Below are 15857 nucleotides of genomic sequence, written 5' to 3'. Positions count from 1 at the left end.
GAATCTTCTGTAACTTAACGCAGAGTTATCGTACTGTATTTAAAATATTGTATTTACTTTTTATTTTATACCTTTTGTGAAGTGCCTTGAGACGACACGTGTTGTGAATTGGCGCTATATAAATAAACTGAATTGAACCTTGCAAAGTTCTTAATATTTTTTTATTCTAAGAGTGTCTAAAAATTGTATTCGACAGGCCCTGCATTTAGCTCAGTCAGGTTTCAACCGCTGGGTTAGTTTTTATTTAAATTTGACCTTTTGCCTACTTCACCTATGAATCTATGTCTTTAATAAAATATTCCAGTTATGTCCCTCTTAATTATATGTGGAATTCCTGTTGATTTTGCCTGTTTAAAAGGCACCTTGGTCTGAATGCCATTGAAAGCTAGATGTATCAGTTACCCTGGATGAAGAAACCACATCTTATCCTTCCAAGTGCACCATCAGAATCCACCACTCATTTAATGCAATGAGAAAACTTTGTGTTTTAAAAGATATGCACCATCACCATAATGAATCATCCCAAATAACAGGGATGGGTTATTTATTTAAGATTCAAGCATTGCTTTCATTGTACAACTTTTAAAAAAAATCAAAAGTAGTATACAAACTATGAATAAATGAAGCATCTGACATTATACACACCACCAGGCCTGAACGCCTCCCCCAGACTGGAGATTTCCCTCAAAGGATTAAATCTGAAAATGGTTTTAAAATGTAATCCCTTGTCATTTACCTGTACAAACCAAATCTAATAATTTCCTGATAAATATTGCAGAAAGATTAATTCCCAATAAATTCAGTAAAAAAACAAAACTGATTTGAAGCAGGATGAATGAATAGTATTCTGACTTAAGTAAAAAAAAAAAAAAAAACCAACTGATTTCACACAATTAGTTTCCATTTTATTGGTTAGACAGAGTTAAAGTTAACAGAGCAGCTTTTCAGGGGATGGTCAAATCTTCATTCATCATTGGCGAAGTCATCAGGATTCTTCTTCTTGCTTTGTTCGTGGACACTGTTGCCCCAGCTGTAGGTCAGGTACCCGAGGACCATGGCTGAAAAGAAAGCAAAAATTAGCAAAGGTTTACACCTTTACTGGATTTTATGCAGCCAGATGTGCAGTTTACGTCTGCTAAAACTACACATGTAGACAGCAAAGTATGTCTGACTAGACATTTCAGAATATGGAGTATATATAAAATACGATTTTTCACAAAACAAGAGAAATTATTTTGGTAAAATTTAAAAGTAATGCTCCAACATACCTTAATCAAAATAGGATATCATCAGTCAGTCATTTTCTTCCGCTTATTCCATAGTGGGTCACGGGGGAGCTGGTGCCTATCTCCAGCAGTCTATGGGCGAGAGGCAGGGTACACCCTGGACAGATCACCAGTCCATCACAAGGCAACACACAAACAACCATGCACACACTCATACACCTAAGGGCAATTTAGAGTTACCAATTAACCTAACAGGCATGTCTTTGGACTGTGGGAGGAAGCTGGAGTACCCGGTGAGAACCCACGCATGCACGGGGAGAACATGCACGGTGGCGCAGTTGGTAGCACTGTTGCCTTGCAGCAAGAAGGTCCTGGGTTTGATTCCCGAACGGGGGTCTTTCTGCATGGAGTTTGCATGTTCTCCCCGTGCATGCGTGGGTTCTCACCGGGTACTCCAGCTTCCTCCCACAGTCCAAAGACATGCCTGTTAAGTTAATTGGTAACTCTAAATTGCCCTTAGTGTGTGCATGGTTGTTTGTGTGTTGCCCTGCGATGGACTGGTGACGTGTCCAGGGTGTACCCTGCCTCTCGCCCATAGACTGCTGGAGATAGGCACCAGCTCCCCCGTGACCCATTATGGAATAAGCAGTAGAAAATGACTGACTGACAAAATAGGATATATTTTATTAAATTAACTCTGCTGGAAATTACAATAAATTTTTATTTATTTATATCTCATCAATCTTAGATTAATTATCAAGTGTAAAACAACCTGGCTGTAAAAGCCAAACAAATTCACGCTCTCTGACAAACACTAGGCACGCCAGCTCAGGCAAAAATATTAAATGGATAAAACTTGCCAAAATAAAATAACTACATTATGTGATTTATTGGCATTAATAACATACAGCTGTGAACAAAATTAAACAGTCTATGAAAAACAAAAAATAGTAAAATGATAAAGCAGATTCAAACACACGCTGTTCACCCACAGTGACTAACAGTAAAACCAAAATATAGCCTAATTATGAGAGAACTCACGGGGGGCAACTGTGAAGAAAGAACCTGTGAATCTTCTCCACAAGTTGGGGAGACCCTTTGAGAAGTAGTTGGGGAAAGCCCTCTGCTCAAAGGGTGACAGACTGTACGTGATCACATGCCTGACCTTGGCCAAATCTCCAAAGTGGCGGCCCATGTTTACCAGAGAGCTGATCTGAAAAGACAGATACGTGACAATTATGAACACACAATCAATGGCATGCACAAATGAAGTAAAACAACAATGTGGAATATAGAGAAATTGAGGAAAGTTGAGGAAAAATACTTTCCTGTAGGGAATTTTATTTTTATACATAATTGTAATTAACCAAAGCAAATAGCTACTAAAACCATGGCTCCTAAATGCAACATTTTAATATTGATCTAATGTTTCTTCTGGTTACATATGCTGTTTAAAGAAAACTGTCACTTTACATACAATCTTAGTAAATAACCAAAACCAGGAAAGCATAAATTGGCTAAAGGCGATGCTTGTCTAGGCCACACAGGAAATTAAGAGGACAAAGGTCAGATGTTTATAAATTATTTCATTTTGTAACACCTAATATCTTCACTTATCTGAGACAATCTAAAGATATTTTTAATCTAACCTATAAGACGTCTAGTTTAACTCATTGTCAAGAAGCTTCCAACATTTTGGGTCATGTTATTCCTGAGGTTTAAAGTATTTTTAAAGGGATGTAAGAGGAAGCGGCCAGATACTCCTCCAGCTGTATGAAGCATCAGGCTGTAAGAAAGGTCCCATACTTTTCCCTCATTACGAAGAAGACAAATTTGGGTTTCCAATGAACATCGCTGTAGGAAGAGTGCCTCCTTCACTTCAGTGTTGATATAAGAAAATGAGGTGCTCTTGGAGGGGACAGGCCTGGACACGAATAGCAAAAACACCAAGCCTCTCATCTCAAAAATAATAAAATGTGTTTATCTACAATAAAAATTCCAATCTGGTTGACTCCGAAATGCATTTAAGCACCACCCATCATCCTTATTAGGGTAGGGTAACGATGTTTTAAAGCTACAGCTAAGTCATAAGAGATGTCTGTTAGGCAGCCAACCACAGACGGATGCTTTCCTTTACATTTTTACTGTGTCAATACAGTGATAACACTAAACACTGCTGCTTTAACTCCAGGTTATCAAACTGCCAGCATAAATGTAGAAAGCCAGCACCTTTAAATATTAAGAATGTGCAACATATAGATTAGGAGCCAGTGTGTTGCATGTTTTAGATGTGTCCCTGGTCCAACTCAGCGTGTCATCGGGTCCTGCTGGAGCCTGCTAGCGAACCAGTCACTTCAGGGGAAGATCTAAAACACGCAGGGAACCTGCTCTTTAGGACTTGGCCACCAGTGATTTATAACAACAGGCTTTGCTATTCTGATTAAAAGCCCATATTTGGGGGTTTTTTTTCTCGGTTTTTCCCTATTTTGAACACATGATGCCCGACCCCAATCTAGCCTAGCTTAACAGTGTCATGAAGATTACACGCTAATGCAGCTAGTATTACAATTTAAAGCTGTATTCTTGTTGAAACACGAGGAAAGAATAAAGCTTTATGACCTAAAGATTTAAGTCTAATTTTAAACTTAAATTACAATGAAAAAATATAATGCATTTTATATCTAATAATAACGTATAAAATCCGGTGATAATTAAGAAACTACCACAGCCAAGATAAATGTTAGCAACAACAATTAGCACCAACTGCTAAAATAAAAACATCTCTAAAACGTTTTAAACCACAACACAGAATAGCTGTCCTATCATACGGCAGCACATTGGTCTAGCGCAATGAAAGCTCTGATATTTTAAACATGACAGAGATAAAACATAGTTGAAGAAAAAGCGCATTTAAAACGATGACATTGAGACTTACCGTTCGGCCTCTTCACAGATGTGACTTCTAAGACGGTTCCGGGTCAGTGTGTTCTTCTTCTCTCGGATTATGAAGAATTGCAAACAACATTGAGGTGCATACTGCCACCTACTGTACAAGAGAGTCTTTTTTTTAATTTTTTTTTATTTTGAACACTGACCTCCTGTCAGTATGGAAGCCCATTTCCGCCACTCTGATGAAAAAAACAAAACTTATCTCATAAATATGAGATACGTTTTTTTTTTTTTCATGAGTGGTGGAAATGGTCTTCCAAATGTCTGTAAATCATGTTGCATCTCCTTCTAAGCAAAGTAACCCTGCTAAATCCCATGTGCACCCTACTTCCCTAACTTATAATATAATGCACAGTGTAATATGTTCAGAGCTTTCTTTAGTGCCACATTTCTCACATTTGTCATAATTATTTTTCCCTATTTTAAATAAAATGTTGTTTAGCCCTGTGTGGTCTACCATCATTCTAGTTATTGTTGTTTCCTCCATTATTTTCTCATCTTTATAGTTCTTTATTATTACAGATTTTTGTATTTCGTTACACCCCTGTCTTTCTGATCTTTATTCCATCTTTTCAGCCAAATCTAAATTTTTTCCTGACCAAAGCTTTCACCCCCTTGTGGGCTGGCACACAACAAAAATGTGTGTCAATCCTACCTCTTTGCAATTATAAAAGATTGTAGTAAAGTTCAATAAGGATGTCCTCTCTGTTAAGATTATGTAGATTGTATGCTTTCCAGTACTGAAAGTGAATCAGTGCACACTACCACCCTCTCTGGTCTGACCTCTTCAACCAAATGCAGCCCAATAACAATAGCCACTATTTCTGCTGTTTACACTAAAAGCTTATTTGGTAGTCATTTAGAGATTGATATGTTGAACTTGGAGATATGTACACCAATTCCTACTTGATCCTATTTATTCTTTGAACCATCTGCGAACATTTTGAGGTAGTTATAGTAGTTGTTTTTCAGATAGGAAGCTGTCTTGATTCCAACTTCATCCCTCTACCAATCTCTTTTCATTTTCAAAATGTTATTTTGAACTCTGGGTAAAGCCAAGGTGGGATGCTACTAACTGGGCTGGACCTGATAAACTTTATGTTTTCTAATTCATAACTTTTAGCAAGCTTTTTAACTGACCATCCAAACCCATTTCCCATGAATCTGGAATATTTCCAGCAGCCTTGCAAGACCCTTTCTGAACTATGCTCTTCTCCATTTCCTTTCAACCTGATCCAGTATATGAAAGCAAATTTTTCTCTTCTCAAATATAGGGTTTTTGCCTGATTTTGTTAGCAGTAAGTTGATGGGGGTAGATTCCATAGCACCTTTACATACATTTAATCCTGAATACCGCATAAACCCGTAATTTATTGGTGTCCTCATTATTGCTCTGCAGATACACTCACCGACCACTTTATTAGGTACACCTTGCTAGAACCGGGTTGTACCCCCTTTTGCCTTCATAACTGCCTTAATCTTTCGTGGCATAAATTCAACAAGGTACTGGAAACATTCCTCAGAGAGTTTGGTCCATATTGACATGATAGCATCACACAGATGCTGCAGATTTGTCGGCTGCAGATCCATGACACGAATCTCCCGTTCCACCACATCCCAAAGGTGCTCTATTGGATTGAGATCTGGTGACTGTGGAGACCATTTGAGTACAGTGAACTTATTGTCATGTTCAAGAAACCAGTCTGAGATGATTTTCCTTTATGACATGGCGAGTTACCACCACCACCAGACTGAACCGTTGATACAAGGCAGTATGGATCCATGCTTTCATGTTGTTGACGCCAAATTCTGACCCTACCATCTGAATGTCGCAGCGGAAATCGAGACTCATCAGACCAGGCAACGTTTTTCCAATCTTCTGTTGTCCAATTTTGGTGAGCCTGTATGAATTGTTGCCTCATTTTCCTGTTCTTAGCTGACAGGAGTGGCACCCGGTGTGGTCTTCTGCTGCTGTAGCCCATCCGCCTCAAGGTTCGACATGTTCAGAGATGCTCTTTTGCATGCCTTGATTGTAAGGAGTGTTTATTTGAGTTACTGTTGCCTTTCTATCAGCTCGAACCAGTCTGGCCATTCTCCTCTGACCTCTGGCATCAACAAGGCATTTACGCCCACAGAACTGCCGCTCACTGGATATTTTCTCTTTTTCGGACCATTCTCTGTAAACCCTAGAGATGGTAGTGAGTGAAAATCCCAGTAGATCAGCAGTTTCTGAAATACTCAGACCAGCCCGTCTGGCACCAACAACCATGCCACGTTCAAAGTCACTTAAATCACTTTTCTTCCCCATTCTGATGCTCGGTTTGAACTGCAGCAGATCGTCTTGACCATGTCTACATGCCTAAATGCATTGAGATGCTGCCACGTGATTGGCTGATTAGAAATGTGAGTTAACAAGCAGTTGGACAAGTGTACCTAATAAAGAGGCCTGTGAGTGTAGGTGATTGTTTATCTGCCCCCCAGTAACGTCCAGTTACAGCACAAAGTAAATGTATTCAATTCAATTCAGTTTATTTATATAGCACCAATTCACAACACATGTTGTCTCAAGGCACTTCACAACAGTCAGGTACATACATTCCAATTAATCCTAACCATTGAACAGTGCCGTCAGAATTAGTTATTTATTCAAATTGGATAAAAAGTTTTTCTATCTAAGGAAACCCAGTAGATTGCATCCAGTCAGTAACTTGCAGCATTCCCTCCTCCTGGATGAGCATGTAGAGACAGTGGACAGTCACTGGCGTTGACTTTGCAGCAATCCCTCATACTGAGCATGCATGTAGCGACAGCGGAGAGGAAAAACTCCCTTTTAACAGGAAGAAACCTCCAGCAGAACCAGGCTCAGTGTGAGCGGCCATCTGCCACGACTGACTGGGGGTTTGAGAGAACAGAGCAGAGAACAAAGAAGCACTGATCCAGGAGTCCTTTCTATGGGAAGGAAAAGTAAATGTTAATGGATGTAGCTCCTTCAGTCATTTCACCTAGAAAGAAAGAACAGATAAACTCTGAGCCAGTTTTCAAGGTTAGAGTCTGAAAGAGAGCACATATAATTAGTTACAGTAAAAGCTCAGTCAATTGTCATGTCTAGGAGAGAGAAAGGGTTAAACACTAAAAGACAGGGCCATGTGGATCATCGGTAGAGGGTGAGCATTAAGTTGTTGCCAGCAGAAGCTCAGACGATTCCCCTCTCCAGAAAGGTGTCACAGGTAAACACCGTCAGGCCAGGTGTAGCTTCTAGGAAGAGAAAAGAGAGAGAAAAAGTTAAAAGCTGAAATAACAGCAAATAATGCAAAATTGGAGAGTAGTGTTAGAATGTACCGAAGAGGGTGAAAGTGGTCATTATGTCCTCCAGCAGCCTAAGCCTATAGCAGCATAACTACAGAGATAGCTCAGGATAACCTAAGCCACTCTAACTATAAGCTTTATCAAAAAGGAAAGTTTTAAGCCTAGCCTTAAAAGTAGACAGTTTGTCCATCTAGAGTCCACTGGTGGCCACTGTTATACTAAAAACCACAACAATTGGGATACCTCTCTCTGTCAGATTGACCATAACCATTGGAAAAGAGAGGGGGTCATACAGGTAGCAGAAATGGAGGGTGTGTTTGCACCTCAACCATAACTGAACCGGTTTAGGCTAAACCTGACTCCCCCTTACTCCAACCAACAGGGAGGGAAGAAGACGGATGTAAAAAATAAGGAAGATATCTCAGGATAAACTAAGCCACTCTAACTATAAGCTTTATCAAAAAGGAAAGTTTGAAGCCTAGACTTAAAAGTAGACAGGGTGTCTGCCTCACGGACTAAATCTGGGAGCTGGTTCCACAGGAGAGGAGCCTGATAACTAAAGGATCTGCCTCCCATTCTACTTCTAGAGACTCTAGGAACCACCAGTAAACCTGCAGTCTGAGAATGAAGTGCTCTGTTAGGAACATATGGAACAATCAAATCTCTGATGTATGATGGAGCTAGATCATTAAGGGCTTTATATGTGAGGAGGAGAATTTTAAATTCTATTCTGGATTTAACAGGGAGCCAATGAAGGGAAGCTAAAGTAGGGGAAATATGATCTCTTTTTAATTTTCATCAGAACTCTTGCTGCAGCATTTTGAATCAGCTGAAGGCTTTTAACTGCATTTTGTGGACATCCTGATAGAAAAGAATTACAATAGTCCATCCTTGAAGTAACAAATGCATGGACTAGTTTTTCAGCATCACTCCTGGACAGGATATTTCTAATTTTGGCAATGTTCCGGAGATGAAAGAAGGAAATCCTAGAAACCTGTTTAATATAGGATTTAAATGACATGTCCTGGTCAAAAATAACACCAAGGTTTTTTTCTTTATTATCGGAGGTCAATTTTAATGCCATCCAGGTTAAGTGATTGACTAAGCAGTTTCTTTTTTAAAGACTCCGGTCCAAAGACGACAACTTCTGTCTTGTCTGAATTTAGAAGCAGAAAATTTAAAGTCATCCGAGTTTTTATATCTTCAAGACATGCTTGTAGGGTTGGGCTCATCAGGATTCATGGATAAGTAAAGCTGAGTATCATCAGCGTAACAGTGAAAATGTATCCTATTCTGCCTGATAATTGCTTTTTGCATTTAATTTCTACATGTGAGATGTGACTCCATGTGCATTTGGTATCAAACCATAAACCTAGGTAGTTGAATTCTGATACATTTTCCAAGAACTGTCAATATGTTAAATTTCCACTATCTATATTGTACTTCTTAGTAAAAAGACTTGCTTGTTGACATTTTAAACCCTCATTTACAGGACCAATTCTCCCCTTTCTCAACAGCTTTCCCTAAAGTTTTAAGAACACTCAAACCATTTCTACCCCTCATCCAGATGACCCAATCATCTGCATAAAGTGCTGACTGAATGCACCTATCTAGATTTACAAATACAGGTCCTTCTCAAAATATTAGCATATTGTGATAAAGTTAATTATTTTCCATAATGTCATGATGAAAATTTAACATTCATATATTTTAGATTCATTGCACACTAACTGAAATATTTCAGGTCTTTTATTGTCTTAATACGGATGATTTTGGCATACAGCTCATGAAAACCCAAAATTCCTATCTCACAAAATTAGCATATTTCATCCGACCAATAAAAGAAAAGTGTTTTTAATACAAAAAACGTCAACCTTCAAATAATCATGTACAGTTATGCACTCAATACTTGGTCGGGAATCCTTTTGCAGAAATGACTGCTTCAATGCGGCGTGGCATGGAGGCAATCAGCCTGTGGCACTGCTGAGGTCTTATGGAGGCCCAGGATGCTTCGATAGCGGCCTTTAGCTCATCCAGAGTGTTGGGTCTTGAGTCTCTCAACATTCTCTTCACAATATCCCACAGATTCTCTATGGGGTTCAGGTCAGGAGAGTTGGCAGGCCAATTGAGCAGAGTTATACCATGGTCAGTAAACCATTTACCAGTGGTTTTGGCACTGTGAGCAGGTGCCAGGTCGTGCTGAAAAATTAAATCTTCATCTCCATAAAGCTTTTCAGCAGATGGAAGCATGAAGTGCTCCAAAATCTCCTGATAGCTAGCTGCATTGACCCTGCCCTTGATAAAACACAGTGGACCAACACCAGCAGCTGACACGGCACCCCAGACCATCACTGACTGTGGGTACTTGACATTGGACTTCTGGCATTTTGGCATTTCCTTCTCCCCAGTCTTCCTCCAGACTCTGGCACCTTGATTTCCGAATGACATGCAGAATTTGCTTTCATCCGAAAAAAGTACTTTGGACCACTGAGCAACAGTCCCAGTGCTGCTTCTCTGTAGCCCAGGTCAGGCGCTTCTGCCGCTGTTTCTGGTTCAAAAGTGGCTTGACCTGGGGAATGCGGCACTTGTAGCCCATTTCCTGCACACGCCTGTGCACGGTGGCTCTGGATGTTTCTACTCCAGACTCAGTCCACTGCTTCCGCAGGTCCTCCAAGGTCTGGAATCGGCCCTTCTCCACAATCTTCCTCAGGGTCCGGTCACCTCTTCTCGTTGTGCAGCGTTTTCTGCCACACTTTTTCCTTCCCACAGACTTCCCACTGAAGTGCCTTGATACAGCACTCTGGGAACAGCCTATTCGTTCAGAAATTTCTTTCTGTGTCTTACCCTCTTGCTTGAGGGTGTCAATAGTGGCCTTCTGGACAGCAGTCAGGTTGGCAGTCTTACCCATGATTGGGGTTTTGAGTGATGAACCAGGCTGGGAGTTTTAAAGGCCTCAGGAATCTTTTGCAGGTGTTTAGAGTTAACTCGTTGATTCAGATGATTAGGTTCATAGCTCGTTTAGAGACCCTTTTAATGATATGCTAATTTTGTGAGATAGGAATTTTGGGTTTTCATGAGCTGTATGCCAAAATCATCCGTATTAAGACAATAAAAGACCTGAAATATTTCAGTTAGTGTGCAATGAATCTAAAATATATGAATGTTAAATTTTCATCATTACATTATGGAAAATAATGAACTTTATCACAATATGCTAATATTTTGAGAAGGACCTGTATATCAGTTATGTTGAACAAGACAGGGCTAATGGTCCGGGTCGGTGTCCTTTCTCTTGCCTCTCTTTGAACACTGGGGACATCTGCGCCAACAAGTGAACAAGAGTTTACTTTTTCAAGATAAAGCTTCCTTCTCCAGCTACATGGATTGATTTTAATGTTAAGGCTTGGAGCAAAAAAAGATAGAGGTACATTTAATATTTTTTAGCACCAATTTCATAAAGTGGCACAGAGATCAGTAGCCTGTGGTTCTGCTGACGTATAATGGAAGCCCAGGTTGGGCCACAATGGTCTTTAAACCACATTTTGGTACTTTTAGCTGAGTGGGCGGGTGCAATGTCCTGCTCCAACATAAAATCGGCATCTCCATACAGCACGTCAGCAGAAGGAAGCTCTAAAATTTCATGGTAGATTGCTGAATTGACTGTGGACTTCAGAAAACACAGTGGACCAACACCAGCAGATGACATGACTCCCCAAATTAATCACCGACTGTGGAAACTTCACACTGAACTTCAAGCAACGTGGATTCTGTACCTCTCCACTCTCCAGGACCTTGATTTCCAAATGAAATACAAATTTTGGACAACTGAGCAACAGTTCAGTTCTTTTTCTCCACAGCCCAGGCAAGATGCAGCAGATGTAGAAATATTTGAACAATGGACTCGTACAGAGGCGTCTATGCATATTTGTTTTTTATTTTCCCACTTTTTTGAGTAGGTCTACACATTTCATGACCTTTTGTATATCCATAAACTGAGCACAGACAGTCAATTCATCCAGTTTGCATAAATAGATATATTCATTTAGTCACATTCAACCGGTACAAATACAAGCATATAGTCAGTTCGAACAGGCACTTTTTCACAATAAATATACACTGAAACCCTGACAACTTTCACTCTGTAGATTATGAAGACAGCGACTTGCAGTAATCCCCGGGAATAAAAGTATGTGTAAAAGGTTTGATAAGAGTTTGGGAGTGCATTTCCTATTTTCTTTTCCAGAAGAGGGATACTTAAAAAAAATGGCTGTGTTAAATTAAATAAGGATGGACTACTCACACAAAATTAACAAAAGACAAACTAAAAAGCAAACAAACATTTTTTTTTTAAACAAGTGATCAAGTCAACTATATTAACAGCAAGTTGAATAGGATGCAATTGCACCCTATGTCTTGACAAAAAGGGCAACAAAAAAAAAGAAAAAACACCACAATCCCCCTTTCACATGATAAAATACTTCTAGGTTAAGTAAACACACACCTGCTTCTGGACAGTTTTTACTGCTACAGATTTTACAGCTTTATGATTCATTTAGTCTGGTAAGAGTTACTGATATATGGAGATGGTTTGAAGGAACAAGTACTGGAGCTGTAATGAGAGTTCAGCGACATGTACACCTGGTGGCAACCATGTCCTTAAACTCCTTGTAGGTGTAGGAGCCATCTTCTTCAAAGATCATGACGCTGAGGGGGCTGTAGTGGGAGGGAACACACGACGGTCTGGGCACAGAGGAGTCCAGCTTCTCGTAAATGATGTTTTGCACCATGGTGTGGACAGGGGAACCATAGATGAAGCCCATTGTTCTTGGGCAGATGCCTCTGCAGTACCTGGGGTTGTACTTTGGTGGGAAAACAATCCAGTGATCCAGTTTGAGCTGACTGAATTGCACCCTAAAGTCGTACAAGGCACAGTCAGAGGTCGGGAATTCAGAGCTGGATTTAAGCTCTGGCAGTTGTATGTCCAGGCTTTTAGCTCCACGCTCGCTCTTTGGAGACGCCCTCCTCAATCTGCTCTTATGGCCAAGCCTTTGCGCAGATTTGAAAACCTGCTTCTGAAATGTGTTTGATGCAGTGGATGGCTTTAGATCTGCACTAGAACTCACCAGTGACCTCTGGTGGGCAACTTTGCTTGTGTCACTGAGATAGAGAATCAGAGGAGGAGACCTCAGGACGAACCCAGAAGGACCTCTAAAACCATTGCTCCCAGCTCTTTGCTTCTCAGGACAGGAGATGTTAACAAGAAGGTGTACATTTCTTTTCTGCACAGGTTGAAGAAACAAGGTAACATCCACTTCCATCCAGTTCTTACGCCGCCTCTTATGTGTGCTGGCCGTGAGGTTCAGGGTACGAGAGATGCCGGCACACAGCTGGCACTGGTTGTCTTGCTCATGCTCTTTTATGCTCAGGTGACACACGGACCCGACAGCTGCTTGGTTGTTGAGGTTGAAACTGTACAGCAAGGACGACTTCAGGAGCTGCTCTTTTCTTCTTACTTGATCAAGGCTGTAGGACAAATCTTGCGTAAAACTTTCTGAAAGAGAAGATCAGATCCAGGAACTGCACCAGCGTAGTTTCACCAACTTTAATCACATTACAACCTCAAACTACAATGTCTTTAAATTGGGATTTTATGTGATTGACCAACAAAGAACTGTACGTTTGCAAAATTGAAAATTCTTTTGTTTTCCCAGTTCAATTATCAAGCGTCTGCAGAGCTTGACAGGGTTCCTCCAGAGTTTTTTCCTCTAATAATTTTTTACTTTTAGGTTTTTCACAGGTCTCAATGATTGACATTGATTTTCAGGAAAAAGAGGAAATAAAGAACAAGGACCTGAAAAATAATTAAATTAAATGTTTCTTACATTTACCTCTGAAGTCAGAACCTAGATCAGGGAATAACACCAAAATCTCAATTTATGGTTAGTTTTGTTTGCACTCACAAGTTCCCAGTTTGGAATACAATAAGAAAACCTGCTGATGACGTTCCAACTGGGAACATAAGAAATCACTCAGCAGACCCGAAGTTGGTAGCCAGTGCAGGTGCTATACATCTAAAACATGGTAAAAGTTGCAGGTATAAACCCTGAACAATTTTTTGGCATTTTGTATCTCCTTAAACCAGAGTTACTCATAAGGGCCACTGTTCAAAATTAGAATGCAACAGTAACCATGCACCAGTTCTATGTGGAAAACAACTGGGTTTGCCAACTGGTGTCTTAAGTGAGCAGACAAGGAAGGTCCTTAGCAAAACAAGCCACTAGGAATGTATATCTGTCTATGTTACAAATTCAAACGCTGTGGTAACATATGTTACTAAATAGAAATGATCAGAAGTGCAATAAACACATTCTGATTGCAACATTCAAGTCTGAAAACCACACCAATAATGCATATTTAAAACTGCTCTTAAACCTTCAACTTTTGCAGTCAGAACTTTAACTTCAAGGGTGATGTTGTTACATTTCTAAATACAAGTTTAAAAAATAAAATGAGACTTCTGAGTACAAAAAGAAAGCACCAAGTTTTATGTGCCAGGAAGCTATTTTGGATTTTGAGATTGGAGTTGGTGAGAAACTTCTCCCCCCCCCCACTACAAATTTGGAAGTTTCAACTTTACAGCAAAAAATATAATGAACAATTAAATTCCATCTTCCAACAATCAACAAAATGTTCCCTTTTTGTTGTTTGACAGAATAAAACAAACCAAATATGTCAAAGTTATAATGAAATAACCGTTTTAAACACCTGACTTTGAAAACTTGGCATCTGCTGATCTAATGTAAAAGATGCCTAAAACCGCAAACCAGAACCTTAGATCTTTTTTCTTAGTGTTTTTATTTACAGGCCCCTATAGATTTAAAAAAGCGATGCCCCAACACTGATAGCTGTAAACATTAAATCAGCTTGTATATCGCTGCTCACCATTATTGCTTTGTGCAGGGCATTCATCTTGTGGTTTTATCAGCCTTATAGTGTTGTAGACTTTATCTCCATCATCGTCCCTCTGCATCCTGGTTGACTTCTTGTAAACTTCCGTCAGATATTTCATGTACCTGTGCTCGGGTTTCACCTTTTTCCTCAGGCCCGAGCTCCACCTGGACACTCCGTGCTCTGACAGGGCTTTGAGCAGCGGGGAGAGGATGCTGCTGTAGGGGTAGGTCAAGGCGCTCAGGTTGTACAGCGCACTGGAGGGTCTAGCCAGTGGGAGGCTGCAGGACACCAGCTGCAGGAACAGAACAGCACAGAAACAACCGACGGCAGCTGACACCAACGTTTGTTTTCCCATCATAAACAAGAAAGCCGGTCAGAGAAGAGAAACTCTCTGCGGGAAGAGAGCGCGAGAAAAACAAAGCCTCGCAACGTGTTGCCGCAGATCAGCGCCGCGCAGGTGTTGCCAATCGTCACCTGCGGTAATCAGAAGCATTTCCTTTTCAAGTAGAGGAGCAGAGGCCACAATCAGGATCAGTGCAGAAAACAACATTATTGATGAAGTTGACACGTTGCTAATTATTTTAATATAAACTATTTTTTATAATTGTATATCAGGTTTATAAACTTAAACTTGTTTGGAAATAAAGACTTCAGATTTTATTGCCGGCTTCATTACCTTTACTTTTAAAATAACCGGTCAAGCAGTCCGAGAAAATACATATGATTACAATTGTATAAACAAAAGGCTTCGTGTCACGTGGGTTTACATTGTTGAGAACCCACTCATATTTTATGTAAGGATTTGTCTTTGCTGATGAGCTCCAATTCCTTTTGAGTTGGAAGGCCTCTTGCCATCACCCTAATCTTTAGCTCTCACCGCAGATTCTCTATCAGATTCAAGTGACTGGGATACTCCAAAAGATTAATGTAACTTCAAGTTAGAAAGAAAGATGAAAAGAAATTAATTCAAGCCAAAATCTGCCAGGATACGAATAATTTTGGAACTAACTGTAAATAATAGTTACATTGATAAAACTAACACTTTTAAGCATGGATAACCTCATTGCAGATTGTTCCCCATCCTTAAATCATCTTTAGTCTTTTATTAAATTTAAAATTTATTTTAAAAAGAGATTACCCCACGTCCTCTCAGGGGGACACCATACGTTTATAACAGAGATCAGAAATATTGCCCATCCAAAGAGCCATGTTTGTAGGGACGTGCCCTACCTCCTACTAAATAAAATTTATCTGGAGCCTTAAAACAAATATTTTACCAAATAAAAATAAGTTTGCTTTGAGGTGAATTAAAGAACCACAGTTTTATTTTATGAGAGGGTGTATATTTTAGCATTTTGTTAATACTGTTCAGTGTAATAAAGACGTGACTTTTTCCTGACGTTTTAGCCTTCTCTCTGTATGCAA

The 15857-nt window shown here is 39.9% G+C and overlaps 2 protein-coding genes across 2 annotated transcripts; both read right to left on the bottom strand.

Moving 5' to 3' along the window:
• Nucleotides 1–880: 880 nt before the first annotated feature.
• LOC124860526 (cytochrome b-c1 complex subunit 8) lies at nucleotides 881–4296 on the bottom strand. The gene is made up of 3 exons (XM_047353908.1): nucleotides 4162–4296; nucleotides 2268–2439; nucleotides 881–1058 (listed from the first exon to the last, which is right to left on the bottom strand). Exons 2-3 carry the CDS (start codon nucleotides 2419–2421, stop codon nucleotides 964–966), a joined length of 249 nt encoding a protein of 82 aa, XP_047209864.1. The 5' UTR covers nucleotides 2422–2439; nucleotides 4162–4296; the 3' UTR covers nucleotides 881–963.
• A 7099-nt stretch (nucleotides 4297–11395) lies between these two features.
• On the bottom strand, nucleotides 11396–14918 carry gdf9 (growth differentiation factor 9). The gene is made up of 2 exons (XM_047352952.1): nucleotides 14424–14918; nucleotides 11396–13032 (listed from the first exon to the last, which is right to left on the bottom strand). Exons 1-2 carry the CDS (start codon nucleotides 14788–14790, stop codon nucleotides 12104–12106), a joined length of 1296 nt encoding a protein of 431 aa, XP_047208908.1. The 5' UTR covers nucleotides 14791–14918; the 3' UTR covers nucleotides 11396–12103.
• Between the last annotated feature and the right edge of the window lie 939 nt (nucleotides 14919–15857).

Source organism: Girardinichthys multiradiatus, chromosome 23 (genome assembly GCF_021462225.1).
Source record: "Girardinichthys multiradiatus isolate DD_20200921_A chromosome 23, DD_fGirMul_XY1, whole genome shotgun sequence".
Classification (NCBI taxonomy): domain Eukaryota; kingdom Metazoa; phylum Chordata; class Actinopteri; order Cyprinodontiformes; family Goodeidae; genus Girardinichthys; species Girardinichthys multiradiatus.
The sequence above is the reverse complement of the archived record's forward strand: the minus strand, read 5'-3'. Positions and strand labels throughout refer to the sequence as shown.

Excerpts from the sequence above, each read along its gene's own strand:
- gdf9 (XM_047352952.1), bottom strand. The coding sequence starts at position 14,790 with ATGATGGGAAAACAAACGTTGGTGTCAGCTGCCGTCGGTTGTTTCTGT. Across the intron at positions 13,033-14,423 it reads CCCTGCACAAAGCAATAATG|AAAGTTTTACGCAAGATTTG; the intron begins GTGAGCAGCGAT and ends CTTCTCTTTCAG.
- LOC124860526 (XM_047353908.1), bottom strand. The coding sequence starts at position 2,421 with ATGGGCCGCCACTTTGGAGATTTGGCCAAGGTCAGGCATGTGATCACG. Across the intron at positions 1,059-2,267 it reads TTTCTTCACAGTTGCCCCCC|CCATGGTCCTCGGGTACCTG; the intron begins GTGAGTTCTCTC and ends CTTTCTTTTCAG.